This window comes from Kwoniella botswanensis, chromosome 3 (assembly GCF_036426115.1).
Source record: "Kwoniella botswanensis chromosome 3, complete sequence".
NCBI lineage: Eukaryota > Fungi > Basidiomycota > Tremellomycetes > Tremellales > Cryptococcaceae > Kwoniella > Kwoniella botswanensis.
The window spans coordinates 65,405-79,149 of record NC_088601.1 but is presented as its reverse complement, the minus strand read 5'-3'; the positions used below and the strand labels follow the sequence as shown (position 1 = coordinate 79,149).

At 46.3% G+C, this 13,745-nt stretch overlaps 7 protein-coding genes across 7 annotated transcripts; 5 read left to right on the top strand and 2 right to left on the bottom strand.

Moving 5' to 3' along the window:
- Positions 1–7: 7 nt before the first annotated feature.
- L199_007901 (uncharacterized protein) lies at positions 8–1,715 on the top strand (the record flags this gene model as incomplete). The annotated part of the gene is made up of 3 exons (XM_064893587.1): positions 8–248; positions 369–1,482; positions 1,553–1,715. The coding sequence occupies 3 exons, from the start codon at positions 8–10 to the stop codon at positions 1,713–1,715; spliced, it is 1,518 nt and encodes a 505-aa protein (XP_064749659.1).
- A 420-nt stretch (positions 1,716–2,135) lies between these two features.
- Positions 2,136–2,967, top strand: L199_007900 (uncharacterized protein; the record flags this gene model as incomplete). The annotated part of the gene is made up of 3 exons (XM_064893586.1): positions 2,136–2,393; positions 2,467–2,631; positions 2,746–2,967. The coding sequence occupies 3 exons, from the start codon at positions 2,136–2,138 to the stop codon at positions 2,965–2,967; spliced, it is 645 nt and encodes a 214-aa protein (XP_064749658.1).
- Positions 2,968–3,125: 158 nt separating this feature from the next.
- L199_007899 (uncharacterized protein) lies at positions 3,126–4,460 on the bottom strand (the record flags this gene model as incomplete). Its single annotated transcript, XM_064893585.1, has 1 exon — positions 3,126–4,460. The coding sequence occupies one exon, from the start codon at positions 4,458–4,460 to the stop codon at positions 3,126–3,128; it is 1,335 nt and encodes a 444-aa protein (XP_064749657.1).
- Positions 4,461–4,858: 398 nt separating this feature from the next.
- On the top strand, positions 4,859–5,647 carry L199_007898 (uncharacterized protein; the record flags this gene model as incomplete). The annotated part of the gene is made up of 3 exons (XM_064893584.1): positions 4,859–5,116; positions 5,189–5,290; positions 5,393–5,647. 3 exons carry the CDS (start codon positions 4,859–4,861, stop codon positions 5,645–5,647), a joined length of 615 nt encoding a protein of 204 aa, XP_064749656.1.
- A 379-nt stretch (positions 5,648–6,026) lies between these two features.
- On the bottom strand, positions 6,027–8,082 carry L199_007897 (S-(hydroxymethyl)glutathione dehydrogenase; the record flags this gene model as incomplete). Its single annotated transcript, XM_064893583.1, has 14 exons — positions 6,027–6,080; positions 6,142–6,230; positions 6,297–6,372; positions 6,433–6,442; positions 6,517–6,617; positions 6,688–6,794; positions 6,864–7,152; positions 7,249–7,328; positions 7,406–7,459; positions 7,527–7,672; positions 7,744–7,761; positions 7,819–7,891; positions 7,957–7,993; positions 8,065–8,082. 14 exons carry the CDS (start codon positions 8,080–8,082, stop codon positions 6,027–6,029), a joined length of 1,152 nt encoding a protein of 383 aa, XP_064749655.1.
- Positions 8,083–8,905: 823 nt separating this feature from the next.
- L199_007896 (uncharacterized protein) lies at positions 8,906–11,287 on the top strand (the record flags this gene model as incomplete). The annotated part of the gene is made up of 6 exons (XM_064893582.1): positions 8,906–9,551; positions 9,628–10,068; positions 10,147–10,174; positions 10,291–10,589; positions 10,696–11,004; positions 11,100–11,287. 6 exons carry the CDS (start codon positions 8,906–8,908, stop codon positions 11,285–11,287), a joined length of 1,911 nt encoding a protein of 636 aa, XP_064749654.1.
- Positions 11,288–11,787: 500 nt separating this feature from the next.
- L199_007895 (uncharacterized protein) lies at positions 11,788–13,527 on the top strand (the record flags this gene model as incomplete). The annotated part of the gene is made up of 4 exons (XM_064893581.1): positions 11,788–11,825; positions 11,888–12,103; positions 12,571–12,918; positions 12,981–13,527. The coding sequence occupies 4 exons, from the start codon at positions 11,788–11,790 to the stop codon at positions 13,525–13,527; spliced, it is 1,149 nt and encodes a 382-aa protein (XP_064749653.1).
- Between the last annotated feature and the right edge of the window lie 218 nt (positions 13,528–13,745).

The window sequence follows — 13,745 nt, the reverse complement described above, 5'->3', positions numbered from 1 at the left end:
TCGATGGATGTGGTCTTCTTTTACATACCATGAACCGTCCATCGTCCAATTATTGATCTTGTCATCATGGATCTATCTCCTGAACTTGTTCGGGTGGCTATCCCAACACATCCTTAGCGCTCAACTGCTCGGTCAGATCCTCATAGGGATCATATATGGTACCCCTCTTGCGGGATGGTTGGAAGAAAGCTGGGAAGAAGCGTTTGTAGCTTTGGGATATGTCGGGTTGCTCTTGATCGTCTTTGAGGGTGAGTTGAGGCGTCGACCCCACTGGGGACACACTCATATACATGTATTTGACCATATAATCTTACACCATGATGCTCACTGAACACTGCTAACATCCCCATGTGTCCGCTATTGCACAGGCGGTCTCAGCTCATCCTTCTCCAACGTCATCTCCCTCCTCCCCCTATCACTTTGCATCGCTTTGACCGGTATCCTCCTTCCGATCGGCCTGTCATTCATTCTCATCCCACTTGCATCTTTCTCAGCATTACATGCCTTCGCAGCAGGAGCGGCTCTCTCGTCCACTTCCCTAGGAACATCCTTGTCGGTTCTCAATCCTGCATCTGTAGGTTTCGATCTTAGACAAAGTAAACTGGGTACAGCCTTGCTTTCAGCAGCAGTGATGGACGATGTAGTCGCATTCGTACTTTCTAGTATACTGAGTGATCTCGGTGAAACATCTTCCGAAAGGAACACATCCATTGGGAAGAACGTAGGAAGGACTGTAGGCGTTACCATTGGATTAGGTATCGTCTTAATTCCGGTATCAAGATTCCTCCTCAAGCCATTATACGCAAAATTACAAAGTACCGATAGGTGGAAGGAAGCTATATGGGGTGGTGAATCGATGTTAGTCGGTGTGATGGCTGTGTTTTTCACCGGGATGATAGCCGCTGCGGGATTTGCTGGGACTTCCCCTCTTTACGGAGCTTACAACGCAGGTTTGGCTTGCGCTTACCTATCAGATGCAGCCAACACGCCTTTCAGGTTAAAAAAACGCAAGGGTTCAGAAGAAGATATCACTCGAGTGGAATCGCAGGAATTGGGGTTAAGAAGATTGAACACTTTCCCAGGCCATTCACCGCACCCCCTCTCTCGCGCTCACTCGCGACAAATCGTCCCCTTTTCCTTTGGTACACATACCTCGACGGATGCTGAGGAAGAAAGTCATACATTACGATCATCATTTGAAAGGTTCCTCACACCTACCCTCACCTATGTCTTCGTCCCCATCTTCTTCGGCTCTATCGGATACTGTATACCGTTCGTACCGCTCTGGAAAGGCAAGATCATCTGGAGGGGGATTATTTATGCTATCCTTATGTGTACAGGGAAGTTGGCTTGTGGCTTATGGTTGATTTTCTGGCCAAAATCGAAGAAAACAACAAATGCTATTTCCGGAAGTGGATCATCCTGGAAAGGAGCAGCGTTCTTGGGGTGTGCAATGGTAGCAAGGGGTGAAATTGGATTATTGTGAGTTGAACAGCTATGCTTTACTGTACTGTCCAAGTGTCACAACTGATAAGAAGTACACCTTATAAAGAATCTCTCAGATCGCTTACAATACACCGAATCCACTTCTCACCGAAGAGGAATTTCTGATAGTCAACTGGGGCATCATCCTCTGTACAATCGTCGGTCCGTTAAGTGTTGGGTGGATAGTCAGACGATCTGGAAAGGAGATAATGGATGGTGGATGGGAATAGGCTAGTGGTCAACTCAATCAGTGAGGAAGTATCTGTTGCTCAACCAACAGTATCGTTCGTGAGCATCGTCAAATGCATGCTGTATACGAGTGACCTCAATCTACCAAGTCTTTTCAGTCTCCGGGCATGTATTGACCTCCGAGCCATGATTGGTACGCCGAAATGTAACATACGAGAACGTGCTGTGACCACTGTTGAAAGGACGACTGACAGCGGAAGACCATCGCGAGACGAGTGGTATCCTTCGTGATTGGCCTTCGTTCGAGCACTGATCATTGGAACTCATAAGATAACATGAGTCAATTGGATACGATTGCTGATGTACTGTTTGTCCTTGCTAATATATCCCCTTGCTTATATCAGTTTTATAAGTCGTCCTCTGCATTGATCAATACGTATTACCGATAGAAATACCGGAAAATGGCTGACGACGAGAGTACGAAGGCCAGTACCGAAGCCAAATCCACCTCTGGGGAAAGTACAGCAACAGGGAAAGATACGGAAACTCAAGCTGAATCTACTGGTACCAGGGCGTCCGAGACTACCTTGACTGCAGCACCTGCCGAGACGAATCAGGCCGATACCGCAACAGTGATTACTACACCTGCACCCGCTACGAGTACTGAAACAGCGAGTAAGGGAGATACTCGTACTTCGTGGTGGAAGGAGTTCAAGAAGGTAAGTAGGAACAGTTATCGGATCTTGAGCGTTATTGAGTTAAGCGATCACCTCTATACTATCCCCTTCGCAGGACTTATCGACCAAATGGTCATCGACCAAGAAATCGTTCTCATCATTTTGGGAATCGACTATCAAAACATTCAAATCGTTGGGTGTTGCTACCAAAAAGACTCTATCAACACTGAGTAATTATCCTAGCAAGATGTGGAGTAGTGTGGTTGAGCGATGGAACAAGGTGAGTTGATGTTCCTATTATAGTTCAGGATACACCACTGGAACACTAGAAAACACAATAAAATTCTTTATCCGCATGTTTGAACGGTAGCTGATATTGTGAATCACTTCTTAGATGCTGGGTAAGAAGCCACCACCAGCTACTACTACAGAGACGAAGACCATCGAAATTACCGAGGTGGCTAAGTCTGATACGGGAACGATAGTGGAGAACAAGGATGAAATGCAGAGTGAGACGAAACAGACTGCGACCGCCGAAGGAGGTGAAGGAGATAAGAAAAAGGCAGAAGAGAAAGCACCGAAAGAAGGGAAGAAAGATGAGGGGGAAAAGAAATAAAAAGGCGTATGTGATCGAATTATGACATTCATTCATTCATCATGATCGTTATATCAGATACAACATTGATCACCCATTTCGTCGCTATCTATATCTCTGGGTATATAATCGTCGACCGAGGTGATTGGAAAAGCGAATAATAAATTTTTGTTTTCCAACTATTCATAATAAGTGTTTTGTCTATGGACCTCATCAAATTCATCCTGGTGATCTCCCAGACTAGGTGATTTCCTAATCGTACCTTCCAACAATCTGTAGAAGCTATCCTTCTCTTCATTCTCCCTTAAGATCTGATACATTTCAAACAGTATTTCTAGTTTCCCAACAATGATATCTCCCTTTTCGCTATGCGGTAACAGCGGTGAATGCGAGTGGTTGTGATCTTGAATAGCCACTTTACCAAGATTCAACCATTCCATCGCTTTGATTTCCAGATCTAGCTCGTTCGATCCTTCTATATGTTCTTTCCATATGTAATTGAGAGAAACTAAGATCTTACATCTAAGTCGATCTTTCACCTGGTTACCTGACTCTGATTCTTCGACAGTCTCCTCTTTTTGTCTGACGTCACTCAATTCAGTTTGATTCTGAGTTGCTTTCTCGATTTGTGTTTGGTTTTTCTGAACATCCTCAATATGATTTTTCTCCTCTTTTTCGTCCTCGTCTATCCAGAACCCCCTCTTCCCTTCCGTATGCACCTTCGAATACCCATTCTGCGTATCCGCCTCCGATCCACCATTCAATCCTAAAGCTTTTAGACTTTCAGTCAATCTCTTAGCTTGTTCTTCGTGACTATCCACTGCTGGAGGTGATTTCGAGTGATGGAAAGGCGTATGTATACCTGGTGTTATAGGTGCAGTGGCTGGTCGAGAATACTGTGCCCAATAAGCATCTTCTACATGTTGATCGTCTAGTATATCTGTATGGGGCGAAGGGGACGAAGTGGGAGAATCAAAGGCTGTCCAATATCCCTCGGGCGCTTCATTATCCCCATTAACCTCACCAGCATCATCCATACCGTTCTGTTCAGCTTCATTGAGCAGATTCACTAGTTGTTCCGGAGTCGATACAAAGTGATGTTGTGTGCTTGAAGGTAAACGAGCAGAATGATACACCCATCCTCTACTTTCCGAGTTCCCATATTCATATTCAAACCAAATTTCCACACTTCCATCCGTCGTACTGTCAAGTTCAGGTAAGATCGGTATCCTCGCATATACTTCTTCTCCCTCTTTCGTATACCGTACATGGCTTAACCGATGCCCATGACACAGCTCGTTCAACCTCGTTGAGACCGGCTGCGAATCGTTGGAAGGGAAAGGCGAAAGGTGGGAGTCGAGATCGGATAGAGAGGGAGGTAGGTACAGCAGACGCTGGAGGAGTGTCTTGGACAAGAATTCCTGGGGGAGTGGTGAAGGTGGTAAGAGGTGTGGAAGGAGGGTTGTAATGAGTGAGATGGGAAGAGGGGGAATGGAAGTTGGTAGGGTGGTCATGGCGTTGAGGTAGGGGAAAGTAGGAGTATTTCCGGTAGAGTCTTCTTGCGTGGGTCTATTGGCTGCTATGATGTGGACCTTGTCGTTCTGCCTTGTATCGTATGATGATGATATGGAGATTGTTCGATCTGTAGATGATATGTTGAGATATTTCACGCTCTCTTTCAACTTTTTTTTTCCTTCTGTTTTTGCTTTGTCTCCATTTCCCCCCACCGACCTGTCATCACACTCCGGCAATACTCGGCTATCTCAAATAACCGAAGCATTATGCAGTGATCCGATAGATCCGCGATCAGGAACAAACGAGATTGCGAGAATTTCAATGTCACTATCAACATCCATCTCACTTGCGAACTACCTCTGATCCATCTAGACGGCTTGCGTCCTGGACTCGAGAGATGCTGATTGCATCCCTGCCAAAGGGCCTTGGTATCCGCTCGTCCCACGCATTGGTCGTGCAGACCCCCCTCCGAACATTGGCATCCTCGAGCGTTTCCTTCGCCAAAGCTTCCCCTCACCTTCTAGCCTTGCCTACTCTACCCAAAGAAACGGACCACGCAGCAGCCAGAGAATGGGTCGATAATTTCCAATTAGATGATATACCGAAAGATGCGTATATAATCAGTCGAAGTAGATCAAGTGGACCTGGAGGTCAGGTATGTTGAAAATGATTTCAAAGCCGAACTGCATTTTATCGCTAATTAGATATCACTCGTTTTTTCATACAGCACGTCAACAAGACAGAATCAAAAGTCACTCTACGTTGCGATCTAAGCAAAGCCAAAGGTAGCTGGCTGCCTGACTTCGTATTTCAGCCTATGATGAGATCTGTGAGTCGGGCAAGGGTTTTCCCTATATATTGCTGTAGGACTTCAAAACGTATTTAGAACTCAGACAAGGTTCTAATCGACCCTTGATGCCCTTCAACATAGCCTCACTACCTACCCAGCCCTCCAACCTTACTCATATCCTCCCAAACATCCCGTACGGCCTCTCAGAATCTCACGACTGCCCTTGACATCTTACATAAAACCATAATCCATGCGGCAGAAAGCGTCATTGTCAATCCTACATCTCACGAACAAAAAGCAAAAGTCAAGGGATATATCAAGAAGGAGAATGAGAAGAGGATAGAGTTGAAGAGGAGAAACTCGGCCAAGAAAGCCTCGCGAAGGGATGTCGATTGATTCGGTTGTATGGGCAGATCACATCCAAGGTCTCTTCCCAGACAAAAGAAGCGCAAGCTCGTCCCTCTGACGACACCGCAAGCGGTAGATGTTTGCATCGAGATCTCATTGAAGAACGCAGAGGTGTTCCCAAGATCAGTCGTACGATCTCACAGTTGCATCGTATGACTAGGACAGCTCCAAGTGAGTTGCGTATAATGCGGATACCCAGGGAGTACGGTGAATGTACATTGTATATCAGTTGGTGACGGTCATACGTGGCGACAAGTATCGACTTTGACGACTATGCATATTCTCGTTCTATCTCATTGCTACTACCACTGACTACAACAACAGCTTCCTTTCCATTTACAAACCTTACCATCCACAAGTGAATGTCCTAAGGAGCATCATCGAAACCCATGCTGACGACACATCGAATACAGTCACCGGCCTGGTCATTTGTTTTATTAGCTTCATTTCATTCAGTGGAGTGAGATTTGTAAATCACTCACATGCATATCATCGAACCCTTTGTTGATACCTTCCAGGTCTTGGTGGTGAGTGACGAATTCATCTACCCAGAGTGTACCCGCGAGGTAGTCTATTGCACAAGGTACCCATGAGGTTAGATACGTTCATCAGATATAAGATGATCCAGAATACTCACCATCAACAATGCCTGGTAACTCAGTTCGACCTTTGACACCACCGAAAGCAGATCCTTTCCAAGTTCGACCGGTTACCTAGATATTTACTATCGATCAGCTACATAGAAACAGCCTCAAAATGAGGAAACGACTAACAAGTTGGAATCTATGATTTCACATCAGCCTCAGTGAATGACTCGACACAATGCAGTACTATACAATAAGGGTAGTCTGACTCACGGTCGAGTAGAGATCTCGGCACCGGCAGGAGCGACACCGATGACGTTACATACACCCCAACCTTTGTGACAGGCTTCGAGAGCGGATCGCATCACTTGGACCTGTCGGTGGTTGTATATGCTTTGGATTAGGCCGATCATCACAAAACGTGGAGATATCGATATCACTCACATTACCAGTAGCATCGAAGGTGAAGTCAAGACCACCATCAGTCTCTTCTACCAACCAGTCAACGATGGATTTGCCTTCAGGAAGTTTAGTGGGGTTGACAAAGTCGGCTATGAGGTTTAGTGATCAGCAATTGGTCCGAACTATGAATCTTCTTTCAATTTGTTATGTCAACTCACTCGCACCGAACTTCTTGGCCCATTCCTCCTTCTTATCATTAGTATCGATCGCGATGATCCTCTTGGCATTCTTCGCCTTGGCACCTTGCAGGATACTCAACCCTACACAACCGATACCGAACACCGCGACATTGGAACCTTCGATACCTGGAGTTTTGGTGGCTGCTCCGTATCCGGTGGTGATACCACATCCCAGGAGACAGGCTTTCTCAAGAGGTGCTTTGGAGTTGACGGTGACGACGGAGAATTTGGAGACGACGGTGTATTGGGAGAAGGTAGATGTGCCCATCTAAGGTGGGTAAGAGTACATTAGCAAGTGTTGATATAGTACATCAAGTGGTTATGGAGACACAAGGTATAAGATGGGGGATATGACAATACTAACGAAATGCAAAATATCTTTTCCTTTACACTTGAATCTGGAGGTACCATCTGGCATCACACCTTTACCTTGAGTGGCTCGAACTGGACATTGACAGCAGACGGATCAGTCAGCATCGTCGTACAGTATGATGTTTGAGCTGCATCCCCGGTCAACTCACCTCGTCCACAGAGATTAGTTTTGCCCGATTTACAGAATTTACATTCTTTGCATTCTACGCAAGGGAGACAGGTCATTAGCAAACGCAATATTTACTCATTGTTCACCGGAATGCAACTCACCAGCAGTGTAAAGTGGAATAACGTGATCACCGACTTTGACGTTGTCCACACCTTCACCGACAGATTCGACGATACCACCTCCTTCATGTCCGAGAATGACGGGAAAGGCTCCCTCGGGGTCTTTACCTGATAAGGTGTATGCGTCGCTACCTCATATTATATATCATGTGCTCAGTATGATGCTATAGGTATTGATCTGAGAGGGCGTGATACATACGTGTGACAGATACCGGTGCTATATTTTTAGATGAATTAGCTATTTGACTGATGTTTATAACTTGAAAAGACTCACTATAAGATCTTGATTCGGACTTCACCTTCTTTGGGTGGAGCTACTTCGACATCCTCGATCGAGAGGGGTTTTCCTATGTGATAGCATGTACATTAGGGCTCATGATAGTATTGCAGGATGTACCAGAAATCCACTGACCTGCCTCCCATGCGATGGCCGCTTTACAAGTAATAGTCTATGGAGGAGATGACAAACCGTCAGTGATTGTTATCTTCGTCCCAATCTTTGAAGACATCTCGAGCTCACTTTTCCTTCGGTCGACATTGTATGGTAGGTCACTGAGGGCAGTATGGGATGAAAAGAAGAGGAAGATGCAATGAGCAAAGAGAGAAGAATATGATGGAATGGACTGTTCTCTTTCTTTTCTTATGGACCGAAGTTTACCGATCCCTCATCGTCATCACCATCACAGTGACAAAGTGGAGGTCCTTATTGGCATGACAACAAACGATAAGCGAAGTAGAAAAGATAGCATGCAGCATGCGTAGCCAAATGGTCGAGCAGGGGTGTCGAAGACAAGGGATACATGCATAACTTGTAGTGAATCGGGATGGTAGCTGTAGATGTAGTGTGAATTATAGGGAAATGCGTGGGTATCTGCTGCATTTCTCAGCGAGTCCCTCCATCCAGCGCCTCTCTGTAGCACCACGCCCATGCATCTGAACACATCTCAGCATGACATGGACCAGCGGCTATCATCTGCTGCTCTTGTCCCCGCTACATGGGTGTTGACGGAAGAGACTTGTTGGCGAGTTGTTTGCTGGTGTCAGGCTCGGTATCTCCACATCTACCATCAACAAAGAAGTCATCTCGTACATAACCTTGTCTCTTTGTCTTGTGACATGACCACGATCACTCTCCAAACTCAAAAGCTAATCGAGCAGCTCACGAGACATCCACAACAGTAGTAGAGTACTCCTACTCGTAGTGCATCCCAGCGGATAATGAGGTGGGGCAGGAATGGATACCAGTAGTACACCCGATTAGGTTCACAGCAATCGAGATCAGCTTCAATCCAATTCAGTCATCTTTTCCACCTGTTCTACATCATCAACATCCATGTGATGTCCATTCGACAGTAGCAACGATGTCACCAGCATCAGGAAATCTGCTCAACCCTCTCTCACTCTCACCTACCGACCCTTCTTCCTCATCCCAATCAGCCGGTCCATCAAGGATGACCACGCAATCCAGCAAACCACCTCGGTTCTACTTACCTTCCCCATCCAACTCATCACCTCATACACCCGTCTATCCGCTATCCAGAGTAGTATCCAGAGCTCATTCAGATACCAATGCAGCTGCGGGAAGCAGCACTTCTACCTCTACGTCCACGTCAACTTCTAAAGATGCGCTATACTCGAGGAGGAGTAGATCGAGAGCCTCCATCAATAACTTGCGATCCACTTTGGAACTATATCAGATTGATCATGGTGTCACTTCACCTGATCTGAGTAACTTAGCTGGGACGTCAACTGATACAGATACGACTCAAGGTCATCCACATGAACAATCACAACAGCAAGAAGTATTCAATAATGACGATGGCTCACCATCGAGCTTGTCGCCTTCATCGTTAATAGGGAATTCAAAGATGGACGCCTTGGTGGAGATTCATAGGGTATTGTATAGGGGTAAAGAGGATTTACAAGTGAAAAGAATCGAATTGACTTTGAGAGAAGAGGTCGATCAGGTTAAGAGGGTGGTAGATAGATGGTTTGAAAGTGATTGTGGTGGGTTTCTCCCTACTTCAACCCAATGTTACGAATATCACTTTACTTCGTATTGCTGATAGTCCAAGTCAAATAGTATACGACCAACCACTGGTCCATCTGACATCTCGAGAAACCATGTTGATGCATTTCGCACTGTTACACGCATTCGGTACAGTTTATCTACCGAGCATACGACCTTCAGCTCTGATCATTCACCTTAAAGAGGTAATATCGCTTTTACGAATAAGCCTACTACCCATAGAAGAACATGGGAAATCTCCAGGAGCAGAAGGTAAAAAGAAGGAATCAGATATGATCGAATGGCCGAAGTCACCAGGCGAAGAAGAGCATCTACTGGGACTAGGACTAGGTATGAGTGCAGCAGATGAGCATCTATTGACTACCAGGAAGCCGAGTCTACATTCTTCGCGAGATCACACAGCACTTAGTGATGGGAGCAAGACTTACGATGGCTGGTGGAAATTGTGGGATGTCACGGCGGATTGCAAAGAGATCGGAGAGATGGAATGTTATGGTGAGTTCGCATTTCGGTCATGTTTGTGACAAGTCGGAGGAGATACTGACACTTTCACCCCCATTACAATTTCGATAGACGGTCATTACTTAGCCATGATCGAACAGTGAGTAGGGTTCAAGCTGAATTCCATCTCAGGTGGTCTATCGTCTCGTCTATATCGATCCTATCCCTAACAATTATAATGCTCCTTTCACAACTGATATCTGCGCCTCTTTGCAGTGTGATCCGCCTATCGCTCTTCCCAACCTATCGCAACTCAACCAAAACCGCTCCTTCCACTTCCCACCCATCAGCCTACTTTCATCCTAAAACACCTAACCCTCATTTCAAGCATCCCCCTAGTAGTCCCCAGAAGTATACCGGAAAGTCGCAAAGTCCAATCCTTGGTATAGGTATCCCAGCTGTCCCCGTTCCATCGTTCGCTAAGAAGATATACATGTGTTTCTACAGGGACTTCGTAGAGTGCTGGTTGGATTGGGACTTAAGGGTGAATACGATGATCCAGTTTAACGAGGTTGGTGAGTTTGGATACCGCCTTCAATCTCAATTATCAGCCATGAGACTCGTTATGTCACTCTACAGCATAGTCTCTATAGAATCAGAAAAGCTGATCCTCAATAATAGGCAAAGCGACCCATGTACGGGATGTGATAGATATTCGAGACCTGGTAGAATCCTTCGTGCCGCTCGCCAAAAAACTACATCTCATTACGACTATAATAGGCTTTATAACCAGCTTGATCGGGGGTATTCTCTTGACCTCTTTGGCAAGTAACAATCAAGCTGTGAAAGTCGTCCAGCGGGGTAAAATCATCAGCGTGTCTGAGCCTATCGAAGGGATGGAGAAATGCAGTGATACCAATAAAGATGCGGTGGATGAAATGGTGTCTAGGTCTGAGAAGGATAGAGGTGATACAACACCCTCAGGGTCAGGTAAGTTGGTCACTTTACTCATCATTTTATGGGCATCGTGCCATGATACTCGAAGTACAAATAGCTGACAATGGAACGTCATGTGTAACGTATAGAAGAGAAATCACCATTGAACAGTACCAAATCATCCTCTTCTGCGCCTATGCGAGTCAAATCACCCATCATGGATCCTCAAGCTCGATCAAGAAAGATGAGTGCTCCCACTCCGATGTCCGGTACACATAATATATTGGGATTGGAAGGTGTCTCACCGCCTATTTCTGTAAAAGAGGGTAAGAGTTAGAGTTCAGCGGTGACCAGTGTGGATAAAGATTCGAACTGAGATTGGGAGCTGGGCTCGTAACTGTGCAGGTTGTATTGCTTTCGTTGTATAAATTATGTAAGAATATATGCTCTGCGACTATATTTCATGTAATTGTATTGCACTGAACGTGGTATCAACCACTGTTCTCTCGTTCGACTCTAGGCAGTATCTGGTCACAGATTGATCACGTACCTTCTCATGGTCTACACCTTCCCGAGAATCCCATTGTCTAGTCCGTCAGCTGGAACCATTCTATGCTTGCAGATGCATAGAAGAGAGGGACGATAAGACTGATTCTATCACCCTTGTGCCCGTAGTGGAGAGGTAGAAGTGCCACATCCGAGTGAGAATGTGATATCACCGCACTCACGCACTCACCCCCCATACAGCTAACATAACCTTGCTGTTTTTTCACCTTCCATCTTTCTTTGCTTTTCTTCCTTCACTCCATCTTACAGCGAGACTACTATATTGACACCATGAACGGCGGTGTAGGTCTGCCAACTGCTAGAGGGAGGTGAGCGGAATCGAGACATACTATGCAATTGACTGAGCTGACCCTGTTTGTCGGGCCATTAGTGGGACCAACGGTTATGTCTCTAGGAACACCGCTCATCTCAAGATCAGAGACGGTCCACTTTCAGGACCGTATGGAGGAAGTAGGTATGGGGATTACGATGAACCCAAGGGACCACCCGTACATCGGGCGCCGGATCAGGGGATATTGGAGCACGAGAGGAAGAGGAGGATAGAGGTGAAAGTGATGGAATTGAGGGATGAGCTGGAAGAGAAAGGGTGAGTGAATCTTCGCCTTCTGCGTCGAGTGGGTAAAGCGATCTCTGGCGAGAAGGTCGGGGTGGGAGAATTTGAGTTCTTGTAGTGTCTCTATGCTTCACTACCCTCTTTGACCCTTTTATGATCGAACGATCCCATCATGATTTCTACCCCTTTACTGCGTTGTTGTCAAGATCTTTCACCACCCACCTCTGATCCTTTCTCTCACCCATCTCCACCGCAATTATGAAGCATTCGGTACCTCTCCATACCTTCACAGGCCACCGGATGATATTATAAACGTTGCGAATAATACAAAATTCAGGGAGGTAGTCTTTAAGTCCGCTTTTCTCTGTTTGATTATTTTTTTGTGGGATTTGCGGCCCGTGGCTATCATACATAATTGTTTTAAACTAGTAGAGATGGTCAGAGATTAATGACACGAGATCATTCTGGTATGATGCTGATCAATCCTGCTTTACTGTTAGTCTCGACGAAGATGCAATTGACGAAGCGTGTGAAGCACTTCGATCGAAACTCTCTTCCGCCAACTTACCTGGACCTCGAAGTCGTCCTACCGACTCGCATTCGATCGCTGCCGCAAAGGAAGCCGAGATGTCCCGCATGCAGCGTGCACTGGGTGTATCAATCAATCACGTAGAAGGCAAGGCGTTCCAGCGGGAGACTGAAGAAGAAAGGGCAGCTAGATTAGCAGAGAGGGAAGAGAGGGAGAGGGCTAGGGTGGAAGCTGCTTTGCAGAGGGATAGGGAGGCTGAGAAGAGGAAGAAAGAATGGGAGGAGAAAGAGAGATTGAGACGAAGGGAGGAATATAAGAGGTACGCATGGGTTGGTCCATACCGTTATGCAGAAGTTCGTGCTGATGCTCAAGTCCGTATAGACAACAAGAAGCGTTGAAACCGAGATCAAGGAATGACTCATCACCCAGGAGAAGGACAGACGATTCACCGCCACCTAGGCGAGGAAGGGACAATTCCCCTCCCAGACGAAGATACAGATCACCATCCGACTCTCGCTCGCCTCCTCCTGCTCGTAGAAGACAATCCCCGTCCGATTCCCGATCTCCCCCTCCCCGACGTCCTCGTTCTCCCTCTGATTCTCGCTCTCCTCCCCCTCGCCGAAGGGCATCACCGTCTCCACCTCCTCGAGCTGCTCGACGCTATAGCTCTTCTCCTCCCCGTGGTAGGCCCTCAGAGTCAAGGTCCCGCTCACCACCACCCAGAAGAGCTAGATCGCCCGACTCGAGATCTGTCTCACCACCACCCAGACGCAGAAGGTATTCATCGGATTCAAGGTCGCCCCCGCCCAAGAGGGCGAGAGCTGATTCAGAGAATAGCAGGAGCAGAAGCAGGAGTGTGACGCCCAGGAGTGTGAGGAGTCTTACTCCTGAACCTAGTAAGAAGAGGGTTGAAGAGTATAGTCCGTGAAAGTGACCAGAAACCAACTGAAAGGCAGAGTGAAAAATGTAACTTGAATATCTCATACGACTTTGTATTATGTATCTGACTGAGACGAACGATCAATCACTTGTGTACATGTATGATATCTTTGAGTGAGCCTGTGTTGCATTGGGTATGCGTGAAAGATGAAGATGTTTCCTCAGCACAGCGACAGTCGGAAGCAAAAGCATAAGATAAGGATCCTT